This window comes from Annulohypoxylon truncatum, assembly GCF_022578515.1.
Source record: "Annulohypoxylon truncatum strain CBS 140777 unplaced genomic scaffold F4807scaffold_34, whole genome shotgun sequence".
NCBI classification, from domain to species: Eukaryota; Fungi; Ascomycota; class Sordariomycetes; order Xylariales; family Hypoxylaceae; genus Annulohypoxylon; species Annulohypoxylon truncatum.
In genome coordinates, this window is record NW_025953820.1 from 188,078 (window position 1) to 205,437 (window position 17,360).

At 49.9% G+C, this 17,360-nt stretch overlaps 5 protein-coding genes across 5 annotated transcripts; 3 read left to right on the top strand and 2 right to left on the bottom strand.

Annotated features, from left to right (window-relative positions):
• Positions 1-2,337: 2,337 nt before the first annotated feature.
• On the top strand, positions 2,338-4,536 carry F4807DRAFT_439211 (uncharacterized protein). The gene has a single exon (XM_047999177.1). It carries the CDS (start codon positions 3,010-3,012, stop codon positions 3,838-3,840), a length of 831 nt encoding a protein of 276 aa, XP_047850961.1. The 5' UTR covers positions 2,338-3,009; the 3' UTR covers positions 3,841-4,536.
• On the top strand, positions 4,534-4,999 carry F4807DRAFT_231837 (uncharacterized protein). Its single transcript, XM_047994156.1, has one exon. The coding sequence runs from the start codon at positions 4,686-4,688 to the stop codon at positions 4,926-4,928; it is 243 nt and encodes an 80-aa protein (XP_047850962.1). The 5' UTR covers positions 4,534-4,685; the 3' UTR covers positions 4,929-4,999.
• A 910-nt stretch (positions 5,000-5,909) lies between these two features.
• On the bottom strand, positions 5,910-7,166 carry F4807DRAFT_453406 (acetate kinase; the record flags this gene model as incomplete). Its single annotated transcript, XM_048000456.1, has 1 exon — positions 5,910-7,166. The coding sequence occupies one exon, from the start codon at positions 7,164-7,166 to the stop codon at positions 5,910-5,912; it is 1,257 nt and encodes a 418-aa protein (XP_047850963.1).
• Positions 7,167-9,627: 2,461 nt separating this feature from the next.
• F4807DRAFT_463654 (uncharacterized protein) lies at positions 9,628-10,306 on the top strand (the record flags this gene model as incomplete). Its single annotated transcript, XM_048002011.1, has 2 exons — positions 9,628-10,046; positions 10,162-10,306. The coding sequence occupies 2 exons, from the start codon at positions 9,628-9,630 to the stop codon at positions 10,304-10,306; spliced, it is 564 nt and encodes a 187-aa protein (XP_047850964.1).
• Positions 10,307-12,355: 2,049 nt separating this feature from the next.
• F4807DRAFT_231983 (uncharacterized protein) lies at positions 12,356-16,167 on the bottom strand. The gene is made up of 4 exons (XM_047994157.1): positions 14,363-16,167; positions 14,175-14,311; positions 12,454-14,114; positions 12,356-12,392 (listed from the first exon to the last, which is right to left on the bottom strand). The coding sequence occupies exons 1-3, from the start codon at positions 15,498-15,500 to the stop codon at positions 12,822-12,824; spliced, it is 2,568 nt and encodes an 855-aa protein (XP_047850965.1). The 5' UTR covers positions 15,501-16,167; the 3' UTR covers positions 12,356-12,392; positions 12,454-12,821.
• Between the last annotated feature and the right edge of the window lie 1,193 nt (positions 16,168-17,360).

Below are 17,360 nucleotides of genomic sequence, written 5' to 3' on the forward strand. Positions count from 1 at the left end.
CTCCGACCTGGTGCTCCCCACGGCACGCTCTGAAGGAGGGTTGTTCTCGTCCTCTCATGGACCCTTAATAATAAATCAATAACTAGCGACACACGTTGCATAGATAGACTTGCCGAGTTGGCGCTTTGTGAGACCCAAACGTAAATGTGGCTTAATATGTACTATCTGGTGTGCGTACCCACAGGTCTGCACGAAGGGGAAAGTGATGGCCGGGGATCGAGATGAAGGGTGTGGGTGGTGGGTGGTGAGTGGTGAGTGGTGAGTGGTGACTAGGAAGAATCGAATTCTGAAAAAGCGGCATTCTAAAATGCCATTCAGGGTCCGGGTATCGCCCATGTACCTTCGCCAATTGCTCCATGTACCTCAATCCGGTACCGTTTTGACGCAATGTCTCTTGGCGCCACCGACGAATCATCGCCCTCCATTTTTAAACTGGAGCTTGAGGCGTCGAGGGCGCAGACCGAAGGACCACGCTTACTTACCTAACCGCTGCACCAAGGGTATCTTTGTGAACCCTTGGGCCAATGCCGCCTTGTAGCTGACTTAACGGTAAAGGGTCTTTATCTGTAGGTATTATTCGACGGAAGGTTGTGACAAGAGCTGTCTAGTAATTGGAGTATGCAGCACACATACTTGATCCTGCATAATCAGAGGATGAAGTAAACGAAATACCAGGCTAAGAAGTTTCTCCCTTATAAGAGACGAGATAATAAACGTATGACTATTCGATAATGTTTTTGAACGTATGGTTAGTAAAAAGAAGTATAGCTATATAAATCCTCCATCCATTGGATCTATAGTTGCCCAATGGTATGATGGAAACAACTATCACTAATCACCTAATTCTTATGAACCACGTCCGGGTTTATTTTCTAAAAAGTGGCTTGATGTAAATCCTTTAGGTCACCTTCTGAAGCCCAAGCTTATATAAAACAAGCTCAGAAAATGAAAGTATTGGTTAGTCAGGTAAGACGGATTAGACAGCTTGGCCAGCCTCCTACGTCACAGCTAATATCCTGCCCAGTCACCGAGACATGAGCTGGCTTATGTACATAGACGGTAGCCATATATCTAGCTCGTGAGGTTTTGTTTCTCCTTATAAGTGGGCTTTGGACGGGAGTGAAGCACGACAGCTGGAATGCGAATCAGGGACCCAAGCAACAGATCCGGTGGTGCTGGCATCCTGAAATAGATATCAGGAACGCCGCACCCAGGAGAAAGCAAGCCAGATATGCTAGGAAGATCCGGACAGTGCAACATCTAAACGTGCCTGCTGATCATTAGTACGTACCGCGAGCTGCGCGAGTCAAGGTGAGCCGCTACGTACCTGTCTCATGGAGATGATTCTCAGGGCTGAGGTATGTAATTCGTCGAATACCTTGCTCCCAACCTGACCTTGCATGCAGAGGTACCTATATGATGTACATATTCACGAGCTTAGCTGGGTAGTTCCGAGAAAGGATCTATGAAGCCTGACCCTCATAGAGCGGGATCAATGAGAAATCCCCTCGTACTGCATGGAGAAGCTAGAAAGACTTGTGTCTGCGTACCGAATTAGCGGCTGTTTTCGTCAGGGACAAACAATCAAGCCAAATTTGGTAACGAGGAAAAGCATCCCCTCATTAACTGATGTCGAGTCAATGTTGCATGCATCTTGGTTAAGTTCGAAGCTCCGGTCCGCGTCAGCCCACCTTATAAGTCGTATGTATGTATCATTGACGTTTATGTAGCTGTAGATGCAGATGTGAGGTTAGTTTATACGAGAAATTGCTCTTTAGGATTGCATACGGCCTGCATGGATAATATTGAGTGTTGATGTTCTAGAATAACGAATAACGGTCTGTTGGTCTGCTGGCCTGATTGTCACCATTGATATCATCATAGATTCGTAGATGAGGATAAACACCGAAAATCTCGATAGCAGAGCCTTACGATTTGACCGGGTGCGTAGCGTATAAGAATAGGCGGTGACCGGCGATCTCTCTTTCTTTTCTTGTTCAAGGTTGACCAGGGTTGACTTAGGTGTACTTGGGCGCTTGGCTCCATATGACTGAGGGGTACATCCCGAATACTTTGTCAGGTCCAAGTCAGTTATGGGATGGATCGAGTCCCATCCCCATGTGTCTCTCCAACCGCTCCCCGCTTTCACTGCTTTTTTGGAAACCAGTTGCTAAGAGTTGCAGGGCCAGGGGGCCCTGTGGGACTTGTGGGACTTGTGGAGCTGAATGGGACATGTGGGACTTGTATACTTTGTAGCCCTTGTACATCTCTACTTCCATATATACATTATACAAATATACATACCTGGATATACTGGGATACTGCGTAGACGTACCACTTGCACGCACACATAAGGGAAAGGGAAAGGGAAACTGGAACTGGATCGGATTCCTCTTTCCCATCCATGAATGCTCTCACTTCTTTTTAACCAACAAACTTCCCGTCGTATCTCACATGGGAAAGCTCCTCCGATCTGCCTCACTTCTTCTCAACCTTTGTTCGAGAACATCCTTAGAACCCTCCCAAATCCCCCTCCGCTACCTCTTCATCCCATTTCCCGTCGCTATATACATAGACCCTGGATGTGTTTAACTAGGCCCAATCTAGCTTGAGCTTACCTGTGCGCGCATACACAAACGCACATAATTATACTTTGCCGAATAATACAACCATCCCACCTTCACCCGTCTCGTCGCGTCCTTCGAACTCGTCCCAATCTTAGCTACCGCCCGCCAAAGCCTTGTCTATCTTCGGGGCATGCTTGATTAAGCACGAATCCGCATCAACCACATAGTTAGCGGCATAGTTCGCGGCATAGTTCGCCCACACTTTGAAAGGTCCATTCCACTGCTGCTTGCCCTTGCTACAGCGGTGTGAGCTTCACATTTTCATAAGAATTGATCAGCGTACGAAAGACGCTTGGATACCACAACAGCTTTGGCAGTTTAAATAGAAATTGAACTTTCATTCCTCATCTTCCGCGCCCTCCCACACACGTCAAAAGACAAAATGCACGCTCGAGACGCCACCGGCCGTCAGGTCTCGCTTCTAAACGATGATCCATACGCCAGTCACCAGTCATACCAAACTGCTCCCCACTATCAATCCGCCGGCGACCAATCGCCGCCACCCCACACTCCAGAGCTTCTTCGTTCAGATTCTTACGATTCTAACGCCAGCTACGACGCTTTCTCCCCATTGACGCCTGGTCTATATGACTACACCTCGAGGCAGCTTTATGATGATTATCTTCCTGATCAGCAGGCTGGCATGAAGCGACCTGTCTACGTCGCAACGAGCCGCTCAAACTCGTACGAGGATGATAGCTCCGCTAGCTCGGCGGCGCCTGAGAAGGCTGGCAAGCGCTACCCCTGCCGGTACCGCGACAGCCATGGTTGTGAGAAGACGTTCACAACTTCGGGTCATGCTTCTCGTCACTCTAAAATTCACACTGCCGAGAAGGCTGTTCAATGCACATACCCTGGATGCCACAAGAAATTCACTCGCGCAGACAACATGAAACAACACCTCGAAACTCACTTCAAGGACAAGTCAAGGTCTTCGACCTCGTCCAAATCTAAGAGCTCGTCACTGTCTTCATCTTCTAAGAGGGGCTCAGTATCCTCCAAATCATCATCCCATGGCAACGGACCTTCCCACGAGGTGCAGATGTGGGAATCCGAACAATATGGTTCCGACGCTCAGCCACCACTTGCATCCCCTGGCGGCGCCTGGGATATGCGCGGCCTTAACATCCCTTTGATGAGCCGGCCAAGCGCGGTGAGAACCAGCAGCGGATTAGACGCCCTTGCAGCGATTGCATGCCAGGAAGGTGCCTAGGATTTCCTTCGTTACATGTTCTCCTACTTTCTGACGCCGGCACGGAACCGAGCGGTACCCGATTGAGTAATGACGGGGTAATGGATGGGTACGGCTCTCCCTGTATGTTTACAGGGATAGATACGACTTGGATTTGTTTTGAACACGGCGTTTGGGTATATTCAGGATCATACTCACGGACTATACTATTGATACCAGGGTGGCAAGCATACGATGGCGCACCTCATTATTTTTGCATATTCCATTCCAAAGAACGGCCGGGAAAAGCACTTAAGGAGCATAAGTGCTTCTCTCGCTTCTCTGCGCCTGTGGCGCGATTGCCAGGGCTGGCCTGCTCGTCGCCCTCGATTCTTACTTTGGAAGAAAAAAAGGTTGTAGCAGATGTACAGGCGTCAGTCATGGCGAGTGCATGTTTGTGCTTGCATATACGAGCTGATTATCAGGCGCACGGGATTCGCGCCGCGGACCTCGTCAGCAAAGGTCCTATTGCCGAAAGGGGTGGCATTTTTTATCTGCTTGAACACCTATATATACATGACGCTGGGTTAGGCTTTAGATACCAACGTCCGCCCAGACAGAAAAGGGGGCGGATGGCATACGAAAATGAGAAGCAATGTTTAATGATAAAACTCCAATATTCTCCCATCTACAATTTACCTAAACTTGCATAGTACATTTTGAACATATGAAGTGCCGTTTAGGATAGCGGACTCCCCCGACTGACTAAGCATAGGATTGAGCCTTCTAGAAAAAAGGGGCTCCGGAGATGATGGGGATGCCGGCATGTTACGAACGAATCTATCTGACTAGATGAGCGATTCCCGACGGTTGAGGATTTTGTTTCAATGACGACTGTAACACCATTCACGACCAAGTCCCTGATCTTGGCATGGACCCTGATAATACATCAACTGCCTCTCTTCTCCCCGGGCGATGCATATGTGCGTATGCCATACCTGGTAGTGTGTGCGACCGCATGGCTGCCAGCCTGCCGCTGGTTTCCGGGTAGCACAACGTCTTTCGGTACCATTTTGATGGGGCCATTTCCTCGGGCGAATCAATTTTGGTCGACGCTTGTGGGAAGGTGATGAAATTTTTTGGAGTCCTGTCTAACACTATTATACAGTAGCGCGAGTATGTACGACACCTGGCTTTAGCTAATTTGGTAAGTTTGGTACCTACATAAGTATACTAATGCGTATGTATATGGCGACCGGCAAAGCTATAGTTGGGCGCATTTGACCCTACTACGTATAATGCAATGCCTTAGCTAAACAAACATACATACAACGTTCTCTAGGGGCGGAGTGGTCTCCTTTAGGAAATGGGGCGCCGGGGGACGGCGCACGCGGAGTTTTGGTGCGAAAAATGATTCTATCGTGGGATCGGAAGCGCCGACTATTGTGCTCGCGATCGCGTATACGCTTTCCTCATCGAGCTTTTGAGCCCGTGATGTCATCTTGCATCGGCGCATCATCACGATCGTGACCCGTTCCCCCCTGATCCTGGCTCGGTCCCTGCCTCGCACACGCGCCCCCAACCGGTCGAAATCCTCCGCGAACCAACAGGACTACCTCGTTTGAGGAAATCTCCATCGTCTTTTTTACTATTGTAACAAGTCATATATGCTGGGGAGCTGACAGGTATGTATGTAACGATGCTGGGTCGGCGGGTCTGCCCTCGTGCCTGTCGATCATCTCGATCATCTACAGTACCTACCTCACTCATTCAGGCGGGGGATTCAGCATTACCCTACCCCAGAGGTAGGTATTCGTAATGGTGCGACGAGCACCTTGTTCGGCTTCAATTCCTTTTTTTTCTCTTCATACAAGCCTGAAGAGGCACAAGGTATATAGGTACAGTTCGAACATTGATGAGAACTTATTTGATAACTTCTAAATGCAGCTGGATATAACCCAAATACCCAGGTCCAAACCCCTTAAAAATCAACATGATATTACATAATTCCCGAATTCCAAACGCCCTGCCGTATGCCCGTCGACCCGTCTACCTGTATTACTTAGGGACCCCAGGTAAGTTGTGCGCCACCCCATTTCCCTCATCCCTTATTACCACAGCTCCTCGTTCTCGGCGCAGCCCCGCGCCATCTCGAACTGCTCGTCCGTGCGACAGACGAGCGTCCGGTGCCTGGCGTACTGCTTGCCGACGTCCTGGACGACGTTGGTGATGGCGGCGGCGTTGAGTTTGGGATCGAGGCGGAAGCCGAGGCACTCGGTCTGGGCGACGACGGCGGCCCTCAGCTTGTCGCTCTTCTCGCCGATGCCGCCGGCGAAGACGAGCGCGTCGACGCGCCCGCCCAGCGAGACGTAGTACGACCCTACAAAAGCGCAGATGCGGTCGACGAGCAGGTCGAAGGCGAGCTTGCACTTGGGGTCGTCCTCGCTGTTCGCGATGACGCCGAAGTTGGTCGTCCCCGTCAGCGCCTTCCACCCGCTCTGCTTGTTGAGGATCTCCTCGGCCACCGAGATGTGCAGCTCCTTCGTCGACGAGGGCGACAGCTTCCCGACGTCGCTGGCGTAGTGGAATACCAGCGACGGGTCCACGCTGCCGCTGCGCGTGGCGCCCGGCAGGCCCGCGAGGGGCGTCAGCCCCATACTAGTGTCCCAGCTCTGGCCGTCCTTGATGGCGCAGGCGCTGGCGCCGGAGCCGAGGTGCAGGGCGATGATGCTGAGCTCGCTCGGGTCGCGGCCGAGGTAGTCGGCGACGGAGCGGGTGATGAAGGAGTAGGAGATGCCGTGGAAGCCGTACTTGCGCAGCTGGTTGTTGCGGGCGATGTCCTGGTCGATGGGGTAGGTGCTGATGTGGGGCGGGATGGTGGCGTGGAACTGGGAGTCGAAGTAGGCGACGTTGAGGGCGCTCGGCAGCTCGTCCATGCACGACCTGATGATGTGCAGGGCGTTGGCGTTGTGCAGCGGCGCCAGGTCCGTCAGCCGCTCGAGGTGGTGGTAGGTGTCCGGGGTGATGAGCTTGGCGGTCCGGTAGTCGCCGCCGTGGACGACGCGGTGGCAGGCGACGGAGATGTCGCTCTTGGCCGAGATCTCGGGCAGCTCCGGGTCGCCGGTAAGCGTGGTGAGGATCATCTTGAAGGCGTCGTCCTGGTCGGCGACGCCGTCGGCGCCGGTAAGCTCCTCGTGGCTCTTGACCCGGACGTCGCCCCGCAGGTAGCTGATCTGGGCGGGCGGGGCGGTGAGCCCGCTTATCTCGGCCTCGGCGAGCTGCTTCGGCGGCTCCCTGAACCGTGCGGCGTAGGCGGAGATCTTGACGGAGCTGGACCCCGCGTTGATCGAAAGGATGATCTTGGTCATGGCTTTTTGGTTTATGTGGTTCTTGTGTTCTGCTACTATATGCGGTGTAGTATTGCGGTAGTGCGTTTGGCCGGGTTTCGGTAGCGAATGATATTTCAAGACTGCTCTTGGTATGGCTCTGATTGGCGGGGTGATGTTCAAAAACAGTTGCCCGGGTGGGTATAATCGAGTGCAACTGTGCAACTGTGGGTGAGTAAGGCTGGTAAGGTAAGGTAATATGAAGTAAGGTACGATGTAAGTAACGGTTACGGTTGCAACCTTAATTTGTGACAGATGCGATGTTAGCTGGATGGTAATTGCTTGATGCCGAGTCTCCCTTTTCCCGATCTCATGTGGTTGCGCTTCCGGCAGTTTATAGGGTTTGGGAAAGCGCCCTCTCTCGCTCCTCTCTGTGGTCTTTTTTAGTTGAAGCGTATACATACTTCGGTCGGTTTGCCCCGCCCCTGCCCGCCGCAACCCAATTCCCCCTCCCAAATTCGTGTCTAAACTAACGTTGCCCAGCTCCTGCCCTGCCTACCAGATCAGCCAGATCATCCAAGTGTACGCGCGCTTCCTGCATGGCATGATCGGCCCATGACGTCTAGATTTTTGTGGCCTGACCCGGCGCAGGCCTCTAGCCACGTACGGTACCAGCCTCAGCTCGGACGACCACACGCAAACGCCGCAATCCGAAGGGGGTACGTATCCGTAATCCCATAATGTGACTCACGAACTATTTTTTTCCTGGTTTCTATTGAGTGCGTTTTTTGTTTTCCTTTGGGAAAGGTAAGACGCCAAATATGCATTATCCCACTCCTCGGACCGAGGCCTGGAAGCTACCGATATCACTGTAGGATTGCTTAAATCGTATCATTCATTGGACAATTGAACAGCCTGTTCTTCTGGACCTTTGGCAATTCTTTATTTTCGGACTCGCACTCGCTAAATATGATAGATATCTCTCACCACATTTACAATTACACGTTCAGGATGGGAATGGGTAATTCCTCCACAACATCTTATCTGTCCTCTAACACGTACGAAAAGTAAGCAACTTTCGATCAATCGATGAGATGTGGCCTCTTCTCAGACACTATGCGGCCATAGGAACACGCCAAGTATTGATGTCGTCGATGAGTCTTTCGAACTGATCAGCCCACGTGGTGAACGATAACAAATGCGCTCAATTTTACAACAGGTATCGATGATTCACAGTTCGCAACCTTGCTAACCGCAGGGCTCGATATTGAGGCGCGACGCGTCAGTCTTTTGAAATGATAGTCTGAGGCATTTACATTCGCATACTTGGGGCGCAGGCCAAGATCTACAAGTCGCTCTTGGCAGATGTATTCCTATTTCGTCAAGGAGTCGCAATTGAAGCCTAAAACGATCAGCATCTTGCGTCGTGGGTTGAATCGTTGAGGTGATAGTCGATGGTCTGGATCGCTGAGAGTTTGTTGAGAAAACCTGGGCATGACGAGTCGCTACTCACATGCTCAGAGCCAACATCGTTCTTTGCCAGGTTGGATACCGAAATGTCGTGTCCTCGAAGGCTTCCTTGAAGGTAGGTAATCATCTCCGGATTTGATACTTGGCAAGATCCAAGGTGAACGAGCGTTCTATAGGCCTTACCAAACATTGAGCTTGCTTCCAAGACAAGCCCTCCGGCAAGGCTTCATACGACGGGATCATTTCTTTATTCGAATCAAGGTGCATTCTAGGGGTGTCGAACGAAGGTCACGGTAAACGAGGGGGAAATTCGCGAAGATGGCGAAGTTAGCACCGCCATAACGGAAGGGCCATATAAGACATCGAACGGACAATGACCGAAATGAATATATTCGATTCCAAACGATTGAATTGTCGACTCTCGACGAATAGCACAACTGGATGTGTGAAGGTGTGCGTTCAAGACCTGCCAAGTTAGCAAGGGGCAGAAAGATACGAGACTTTCCAATGTGATGGCCTCAAAATCGGCTCATCCTGTCAAATCTGTTATTGCAATAAGTTTCGTGGTATCTATCATTCTTGACAGATGTATAAATATACATTGTCGAGGGATAGACAGAGGAAAGCATCTCTTGCTTGAGCCTTCCCGCTCCAAGCCCCCTATCCGTATGCCAGGGAGGTTTTAAACCAGCTATCCCCATACAACCAACGTCACCCAGCCTCGTCACTTTGAATTATTGTTAGAAAAAAGTCCGGAAAAACTGTATGTGATAAATTATTGAAAGCTGAAAATAGGAACATTTTGCGGTTGTCAATGGACAGCCCCTATCGAGCGTCATCGACAGCAGTACGGCATGGCAAAATAGTCCCTCGCTGCGAAGCGTGAGTAGAAATGTGTATTTATTAACTTGGAACTTACCTCAATCAACGCTTAAGAATAGAGACCATTCTCATACATTGTTCCAATCTTCCCAAAAGTCTTACAGAGACCTTCACGCCTAAACACCTCTCCTGAAACTCAAAAGTAAACACAATGGTCAAATTCAGCCACCGACTAATCATCGCCGCCGTTGCCGCGCTTATCACCTCCGTGTGTGCAACTCCCGCGCCCAGCTATTCCAGATCCTCGGTAAACCCAATCGAAGTGTTTAGTAATTTTACGGAAGAGCAAGGGGCCTTCGATCTCACGGCTCAGCAGCTCATGATGATGAACAGGACGATCAACGACGACATGCAGTCGGCAGGAGTCGGTGTTCTCTTCATTGGGCAAGAAGAATGTAGTCTGGCCGAAATGGCAGTCGCGCTCAATGGCCTGGGCCTAGAGTCCGAAAACGCGACCTTTAGCGACATCCACAGGGCCAAAGACAAGATGTTCGACTTCTACTGGACCGTATCCAGCACGCCGAGCTTGGCCGTTGCGAAGGAGTGCGGTAAGGCGATCGCTTGCCAGAGGTGCGTTTCCTATATATATACTCTCCCCGCTCCATTACCTACCTAGTTAGAAGTTTTTTGGGGGGGATGAGTGAATATGGTATAGCTAGAACTCACCCCGGCTAACCGATGGCAGAAATTCCGTCATCGACCAGCTAAATAAGATTGCCAATGATTACGACCAATTTATCTGCGCAGGCAGTTGCGGGACGGCTGGCTTTGTGCCCACGCCGATCACGATCTCAGGCACATGCGAAGACCCGTTGCTTTTTTGCAATTAGTGGTAACAAAAAGGGGGGGGGCCTCGTGGTCTTATCTCGCGCCTAGTCCCAGTCGACGACCCGGGAGGAAAAGGGGCCTGATATTCCGGTGGTTTTTCGTACTTTTATAGAAGGAAAGATTTTTTTTTTAGATTGTCGTTGATACTTAGTTAGGATGATGGCGATGGTTGCGTCTCTTCATTTGAGTGCGTCGGTACCTCATCTATATTCGAACTACTCACCTCAACGACGTACGTTTGTATATCTATCCGCAAATAAGGGGATGGCTATCTTTTAGTTTTTAAACTAGCTGTATGTTAAAAGAGACTTGGGTTTCTGCCATCCAACTGCCTTCACTCTCCAGCGAGCTTTCTTTAGTAAAATGACTTGATGAGCATTCCTTAAAAACGGCTACCCCTGACTCGGACAAAAGCCGCGTAAGAGGGCATGTTGTATGAGACATTCTAATCACGGTCACACGCTGGATCGAAAACCATGCAATTATTGTAATAGGAGGAATCATTCATCGCTCTCATACAGATGGCAATATCCATATATTGTATGAAGTAATGTGCTAAGGAAGCATTATATATGTTTTAAGTAGCTAGTAGTCGTCATAAATATATCCGAGGGGTCATACTTCCCTCTCCCAGCGATCTCAACATCCGCCGATCGATTTAGTTTCCATTTAGTTTCATTTTCATAGCTATGATACAAATTCTTGGACTATATATTACCCTAAACGTCTGGCTTCATATTCAACTCCATCTCCCATCGCCACCAACATTTTAGCCAGTTGTCTGTAATAGATGTGGGGGCATATGACTTCGCAGCCAAGTTGATTTAACGCCCTCGTGCTTGTTATCACTGTAATCGCGGCGTCCATCATGGTTATTTGACATAGGTGTTCTAGTTACAATATAACAGAACCACCCTCTGTAGTTATCCGTGGCTTAAGGTCACGGGTATAGCCTACCAGGCATATCTGTCAGAAAGGCATCAAGGGGGATGTCTAGTATGTATATTCGTGATAGCCACGAGAATGGGATAGCGTAACATCTAAAAACCCGCTTTTGTATATCGATAGTCGCTGGGTACCAATATGACTGGAAGATCCCTTTTCACATGCAAAATATACCACTCTTTAACAGTGCATGAGCTGGAAGTTAACTAGCTAGCTCAGCCCTACTCCTTTCGTCTCCCTTATCTTCCCAAAAACTGACCAGCTTAATAGAATAAACGCCTCGTCAATGTGTTATTATCAACGTAGTACCCATTCAAAACTCCTATTTTTGCCTGTCCCGATGGCTCTATCTTGAAGGTAATGGAGATTGGGGTAAGGTGTAACTCGGATGGAACTGTCTGTAGTAGAATTGGCTGAAAGCGCCATGAACCACTTGGATCCAAGTCAACATTTGTTCGCATTCAGTTTTTTTGTCTTTTTCTTCTTTTTTCATTGCATGTCCTACTCATACACAGTATAACCCCTGCGACAAGAGGTTTTTTGCCCCTTGTTTCTCCTTTTATGACATCGAAGTCTATCTGAAAACATTCCCTTTCCGTGAGCCTCCCCATGCGAATAATCCACGCCGCAAATGCAAGTGTGAGAAGGAAAGAAATCCAATGTCCAATACTTTTGTCTAGCAATGACAAGACAACCTCCATGAGCTCGTGGGTTTTGGAACTCCGATGAATTCATAGAGACAAACAACTGGGCGGAAAACCTATGCGAAATTGACTGGAAAGGGATTGGATTAAGCGCAAGGTACCGAACAGGGTTGGTGCTCAGTAGATCCTGCCTTTGGCCGTCGCGAGAAGGGGGCCGTGACCATTATCTCATTATGTCGTGAAAACCACTAGTATGTGTGGTAGGTGACGCCCAAACGAACAATCGCGGGAAAGAAAATCACAGGAGTGATGAATATATGGCGATTAGGCCAACGGATTGGAAGATTACCAATGAATAAACATTGGCGTGTTCCTCCATCAGTGCAAGATAGCCGTATCAATAGACCATAATGCTGCAACTTTGTTGCTATTTCAGATCGAAAAGTGTTGTGTATTGTCCTATTAGCCGGCCCTCACTGCTTTGTTCTGCGTCATGGTTCTTCGTGTTTTCCAACGTGGTAAGTCCATCGGCCACAAGCCCACGATTTGGTAGGACTCACAACATATTTTACTGTCGTATCCAGGAGATTCATTTTGATAATGAGTGGCCTCGAGGGGTGAATGGGTATTTGTCCAGCGACCACACCAAGAAATTTCTTAAAACCGTAGGCTGTTGAGTATCACCACTTTGAGTTTTGAATCGGAATTGGAGTTTAGAAGGGGTAATGAAAGCTTAGTAGTCCAGGACAACGACTCCCTCATTCCTTGCCCTTTCAATTCATCGCGTTGCGCGAGACTTGTAAGAGTCGTGTAAAGCTGCAATTTGAGTTGTTGTTTCAACCTATCCATCAATGGGCCAAAACCAACCCGTGAATATGAAATGGCTCTTCAGACTTGGCGAACCATTCATGTAATCGCAAGAATGGGATTAGTATCCCTGGACCACCCCGTGGTCACCATTGACTCCATTCGTAGATAATTTATCAGTTTGGCCAATCTGCTCCACGCTATTGGGAGACTGTGAGTCGTTCGAGAGAGAACCCTTCTTATCAAGACCATCCACCTTGAAATCATTGGTTGGAGTATCCGACGTGCCCATGGCATGTTGACTTGCAACCTCTATTCCAGGGTTGCCAGTAGGGGAAAACTCCGGGACCGTCGCGGAGAGTTGGGAATCCGCGGGGCGGAACTGGCCGTTAGCTCCATTGCTCGTTGGAGAGGCCACGCCATTTCCATTGACGTAATGTGGGAAATGGTTCTCCGTTCCTGTTGGCGAAAACATGGGAGCCATTCCGTATGCAAACATCTGAGGCCAAAATGCCATCTGGGATTCGAACGGGCGATAGCTCATAGGTCCATTGTTCTGGGCCGTAGGATGTCTCTCATGCATCGCTAGGACCCAGGGTTGCCACTGCTCCCGACGTCGCACCTTGTCTTGTCCATCATCCGTGATGATATATTCAATATGAGGGGAGCTGTCGCAAGCTACACGGATCAGCTGCCAATCCGCTGCTATTTCTTGCATCCGCTTGAACCCGGCAATGACGGTGAGCGGAACGAAGCCCTGCGAATCCATGAATTTCCGAAGATACCAATCTTTGCAAAGATTGTCGATGGAGAAATAATATTCCACTTGTGCTAATACCCCGCTCAATAAGTGATTAGGATCACCGTACGGGTTGTATTGGCCGTTGCCGTGGGAATACGCAGCGGGATCGTACGGCATGCCAGCTACTGGATATGCTGCTCGTGGTTGGTGTCTTGCGCTGGCCTGTGAGCGATTGTTTCCCGAGCTTGGTCGGCTGCGGTGTTGGCTTCCGGCCGACTGAACTGGGAATGGGTTGCCATACTGCATTGGCGCGTAGCCCGCAACGAAAGGATGGGATGTCTGTCTGGGATTCGCATTGACATTTGCCTGATAGTTGTATGCAGGAGATCCCTGGCTGAACTGGGACGACGCATGGCCAACGCCGTTCGCGACTGAGTGGCCTCCACGACCCCGTGCACCTCCCCTAGGGCGCTCGTTGCGGTTTACGTTGCCCTGGCCCTGGAAGCTGGAGTCTTTGGTGCTATGGAAACCGTTGTCTCTCGCTGGCTGGGATGATTTCGTCTCATCAATTCGCTGGTTGAAGCCCGTGGACCGGGCAGTAGCGTGCTGTGTCGAAATTCCATTAGCAGAATCTGCCAGATTCTGTTTCGACACATCGGCCTTAGTGTTTGCCTAGAGCCACAATTAATATTTATTTAAAACGATGGTTCATTCACCTAGCCGTGAACTTACCGAAGGTATCTCTCCCATTTTCCCAGCCCCTTGAGTTTGTGGTTTCCGTGATGCGGATATGTCGACAGATCCGCGCTTAGATGCCGGCAATGCAACTGTGGCAGCTCCGGAAGCCGTACCGTTCTCTTGTGTACGATCTTCGTAGAAGTTAGTAAATGTTATAGCTGTAGAGAGGTGTGATAAATTACCGGTCGAGGCATTATTGCTATGGCTGCCTCTTGCTGCAGCGTCTCGCCCGCCTCTAGAACCGCCGGCACGGCCACCTCGGGGGCCTCTAGTCGGGATGGGTGTCTCAAAGCTCACGGTTGGCACAAAATCCATCGGAGTCCACTCTTTCTTCTGTCGAGGCTTGGTCGGACCAGATTCCTCCTTCTGCTCCTTCTCGGGCTTGCCAGTACTAGTCTGGGTCTTCAGGTCAGTTGCCGCCGTTTCAGGCGTCGGCCATGATGAAGTGTTATTTGCAATAGGCCCTAAAGCCTCAGACGATGATCTGTCCTCGCCATTGTTTGCCCTAGCGCCTCTCGGGGCCGCTCTACGAGAGCCTTGGTTGCTGTTGCTACGCGACTGCTCGAAATCTTTCTTCGAAGGTCTGCCACTCCCTGATAACGGCCTGTTCTGTACTAAGGTTGCATCGGCCCCGTCGCTATGGGGGGCTTTCGGTTTGTGGTCCTGAGAAGCTAGGTTGGGTACCCCATTCGTTTGACTACTAGCTGTAGTGTTCGAGCCATGCGATTGCGTAGTCGCCGGAGGCGCCGCCTTATACTTCGCAGCCCGCTCTTCTTGCCGTTGAGTCCATATGTTAACTGCTGGCATTGGTGCCTCGGCCAATTCAACCTTCAGAGGCACATTCTCTTTCTTGTCTTGGTCCTGATCCTGCTCGGACTCCTTCTCGGCTGTCTTGCCCTTCTTGCCTTTTCTAGGCTTCTTGCTTTCACCAGCATCCGCGGTCTGAGAATTTAGGGTTTGACCCCGTCCACGTCTCTCGGCGCTTTGAGGGACGACATCACCAAGTACCTTCTCGGTAATCTGGTTCGGTAGACTGGATGGTTCAGCCACCTTGTCGCTGGTAGAAACACAATCCGAATCATTGCTATTCAGGCTATACGATTCCGGCTTAACGGAAGAGCTGCTAGTGTTTTGTGAGCCGTCGTTTGACGTCGTCGAAATGGCGACGGATGGGGCCCGCGTGCTAGGCGTAGCAGCAACATCTCGGCTCTGAGTGCTCGTCGTTGACGGTGCTTGGCTCGGTGCAGAATTTGGTTGAGATCCGATGGACTGAGTCGTGGAATGGCCTTTAGCGGCCTGGGCATATGAAAACGTCGACATTTTGTCTGAGCGCGACTTTGCGACGTCGGTAAGTAGATTCTGCAGTTGATCTGGTGTAGGCAACAGAGCAACCAAATTCGGCGATCTGTTGCGTACCACTAATGGACGAGGGGATGGGTTTCCCACGTCCACCAACACGCCAGGTGCTCAACCAGCCCTGAAAGCGCCTCACCAGCCAAAAGCGGCCCTCCGCAAGTATTAAAACAACTCGGTCGAGCTTCCAGGTATAAACGGAACTCGAGTCGAAATTCGAGTGAACGAATTGGTATGGTATCTAGATGGTCGCGTCGGGAATACGAGAAAAGTTGTCAGACCAATGATAGAAATTCGTGTTGTCGTGTAAGCAGGGAGAAGTCGTGATTGAGATGTGTTAAGATGGGATGACCGGCAAGGAATAACTTTTGTGTTTTCCTTATTTTGGTAAAAGGTGACCCAATCGCAAGCGATTTTTATCAAATTCTCGAAAAGTTGATGCGGGGTGCGATCAATAAACCTCTCACGACAGTAGCTTGACTAAAAAGAGCTGGTAGAGGAGGAGGAGATCGCCGACGTGAGTCCGCGTTGCGGAAGAAGGAAAATTGCAGTTACTAGAAAATGATCGTTGGCTGGCAGAATAGGTGACCGGGACGACGGTAGGTAGTCGTTTAGGTTTAAGAGGATTGGAGAGGGGGAAAAATTTAATGAGGGAGAAAATTAAAAAACGTGACAGCGTTCTCCGAAAGATGACTGTGCTTTGGTTTTTGGGGCTGCACCGGATTTTAGTTTGGGAACCGAACCCGATGTGGCCTGACCAAATTCGACCTGTAAAGTTAAAAAGTTAGATATTCCCTAAAACTGTAGAATTTCGTTCCTGGCTCGTATCAGTGACTGGATTCTGACCTGGCTGATGCTGATGGTGGTGAGCGGTCCGGACCGCAAAGGTTGCCCGCAGTTTGTGTACGTGAATGTAGACAATACCTAGCTTCAGTACCTAGGTAGGCGCGAAAATAAATTCGTAACCGTGCTGTGCTGTACTGTATGTAGAATAGCGGTTGCAGTCGTGGTGGTGGTAGCCGTACTCAGTTCGCCTTGGTGATGGAGGGGAAATGGAGGGGGTTTGAATGTTAGAGGGGAAATGTTTGATATGAGGGACGACAAAGAGCACCCTGCACTGACAGTAGCAGGAAAACACCAGGTTCGCAGGAGAAGAAAAAAATAGACCTATACGCCTATGGCGTCTTAGATACGTCTTGTTTTCTCTCTCCTCTCGTCCCAAGAATAAGAGTACACGAGAAGGTGAGAAGTAGGATTTAACGATTTGCAAAGAAATATATGAGGAAGTGTGTTTGCAAATGTTAAATGTCAGAGGAGTACGTTGTTGTGTGTAAATGCAAATGGGATTTTTTTGTGTGCATTAGAAAAATTAATTTTTTTGCTCTCCTCCTCCTTCCTAGTCCCTTGCTAAATGGACCTAAAAATTTCTAGTTTAGGTCGGGTAGCCGGTTGTATGGTTTGATTTCCATTTGTCCCATACAAAAAAGGTACGCCACGGCTAGAAACTGCAGGTGCCTACTGCTACTCTTGCTACTCTTCGTGCAACCGGGTACGGATCGTGCTTGCTTTAGTTGCTTAGAAACCTCCACTTAGGTACAAGCTTTTCACACTCACACGCGAGGTATATAACTGGCAGCACCTAATATACCTACTATACATAAATAAGGCCTGGCGCACCTATCAAATCTCACTAGAATTTCGAAAGAAACGATAATGAGGCAACATCTTTTGAGCGCCCCTTTAGCATTAATATTGGGGGGGGGGGGGGGGGGGGGGGGCGGGCGGGCGCCCGCGCGGGGCGCGCCGGCGACCCGCGGACGCGGAGGC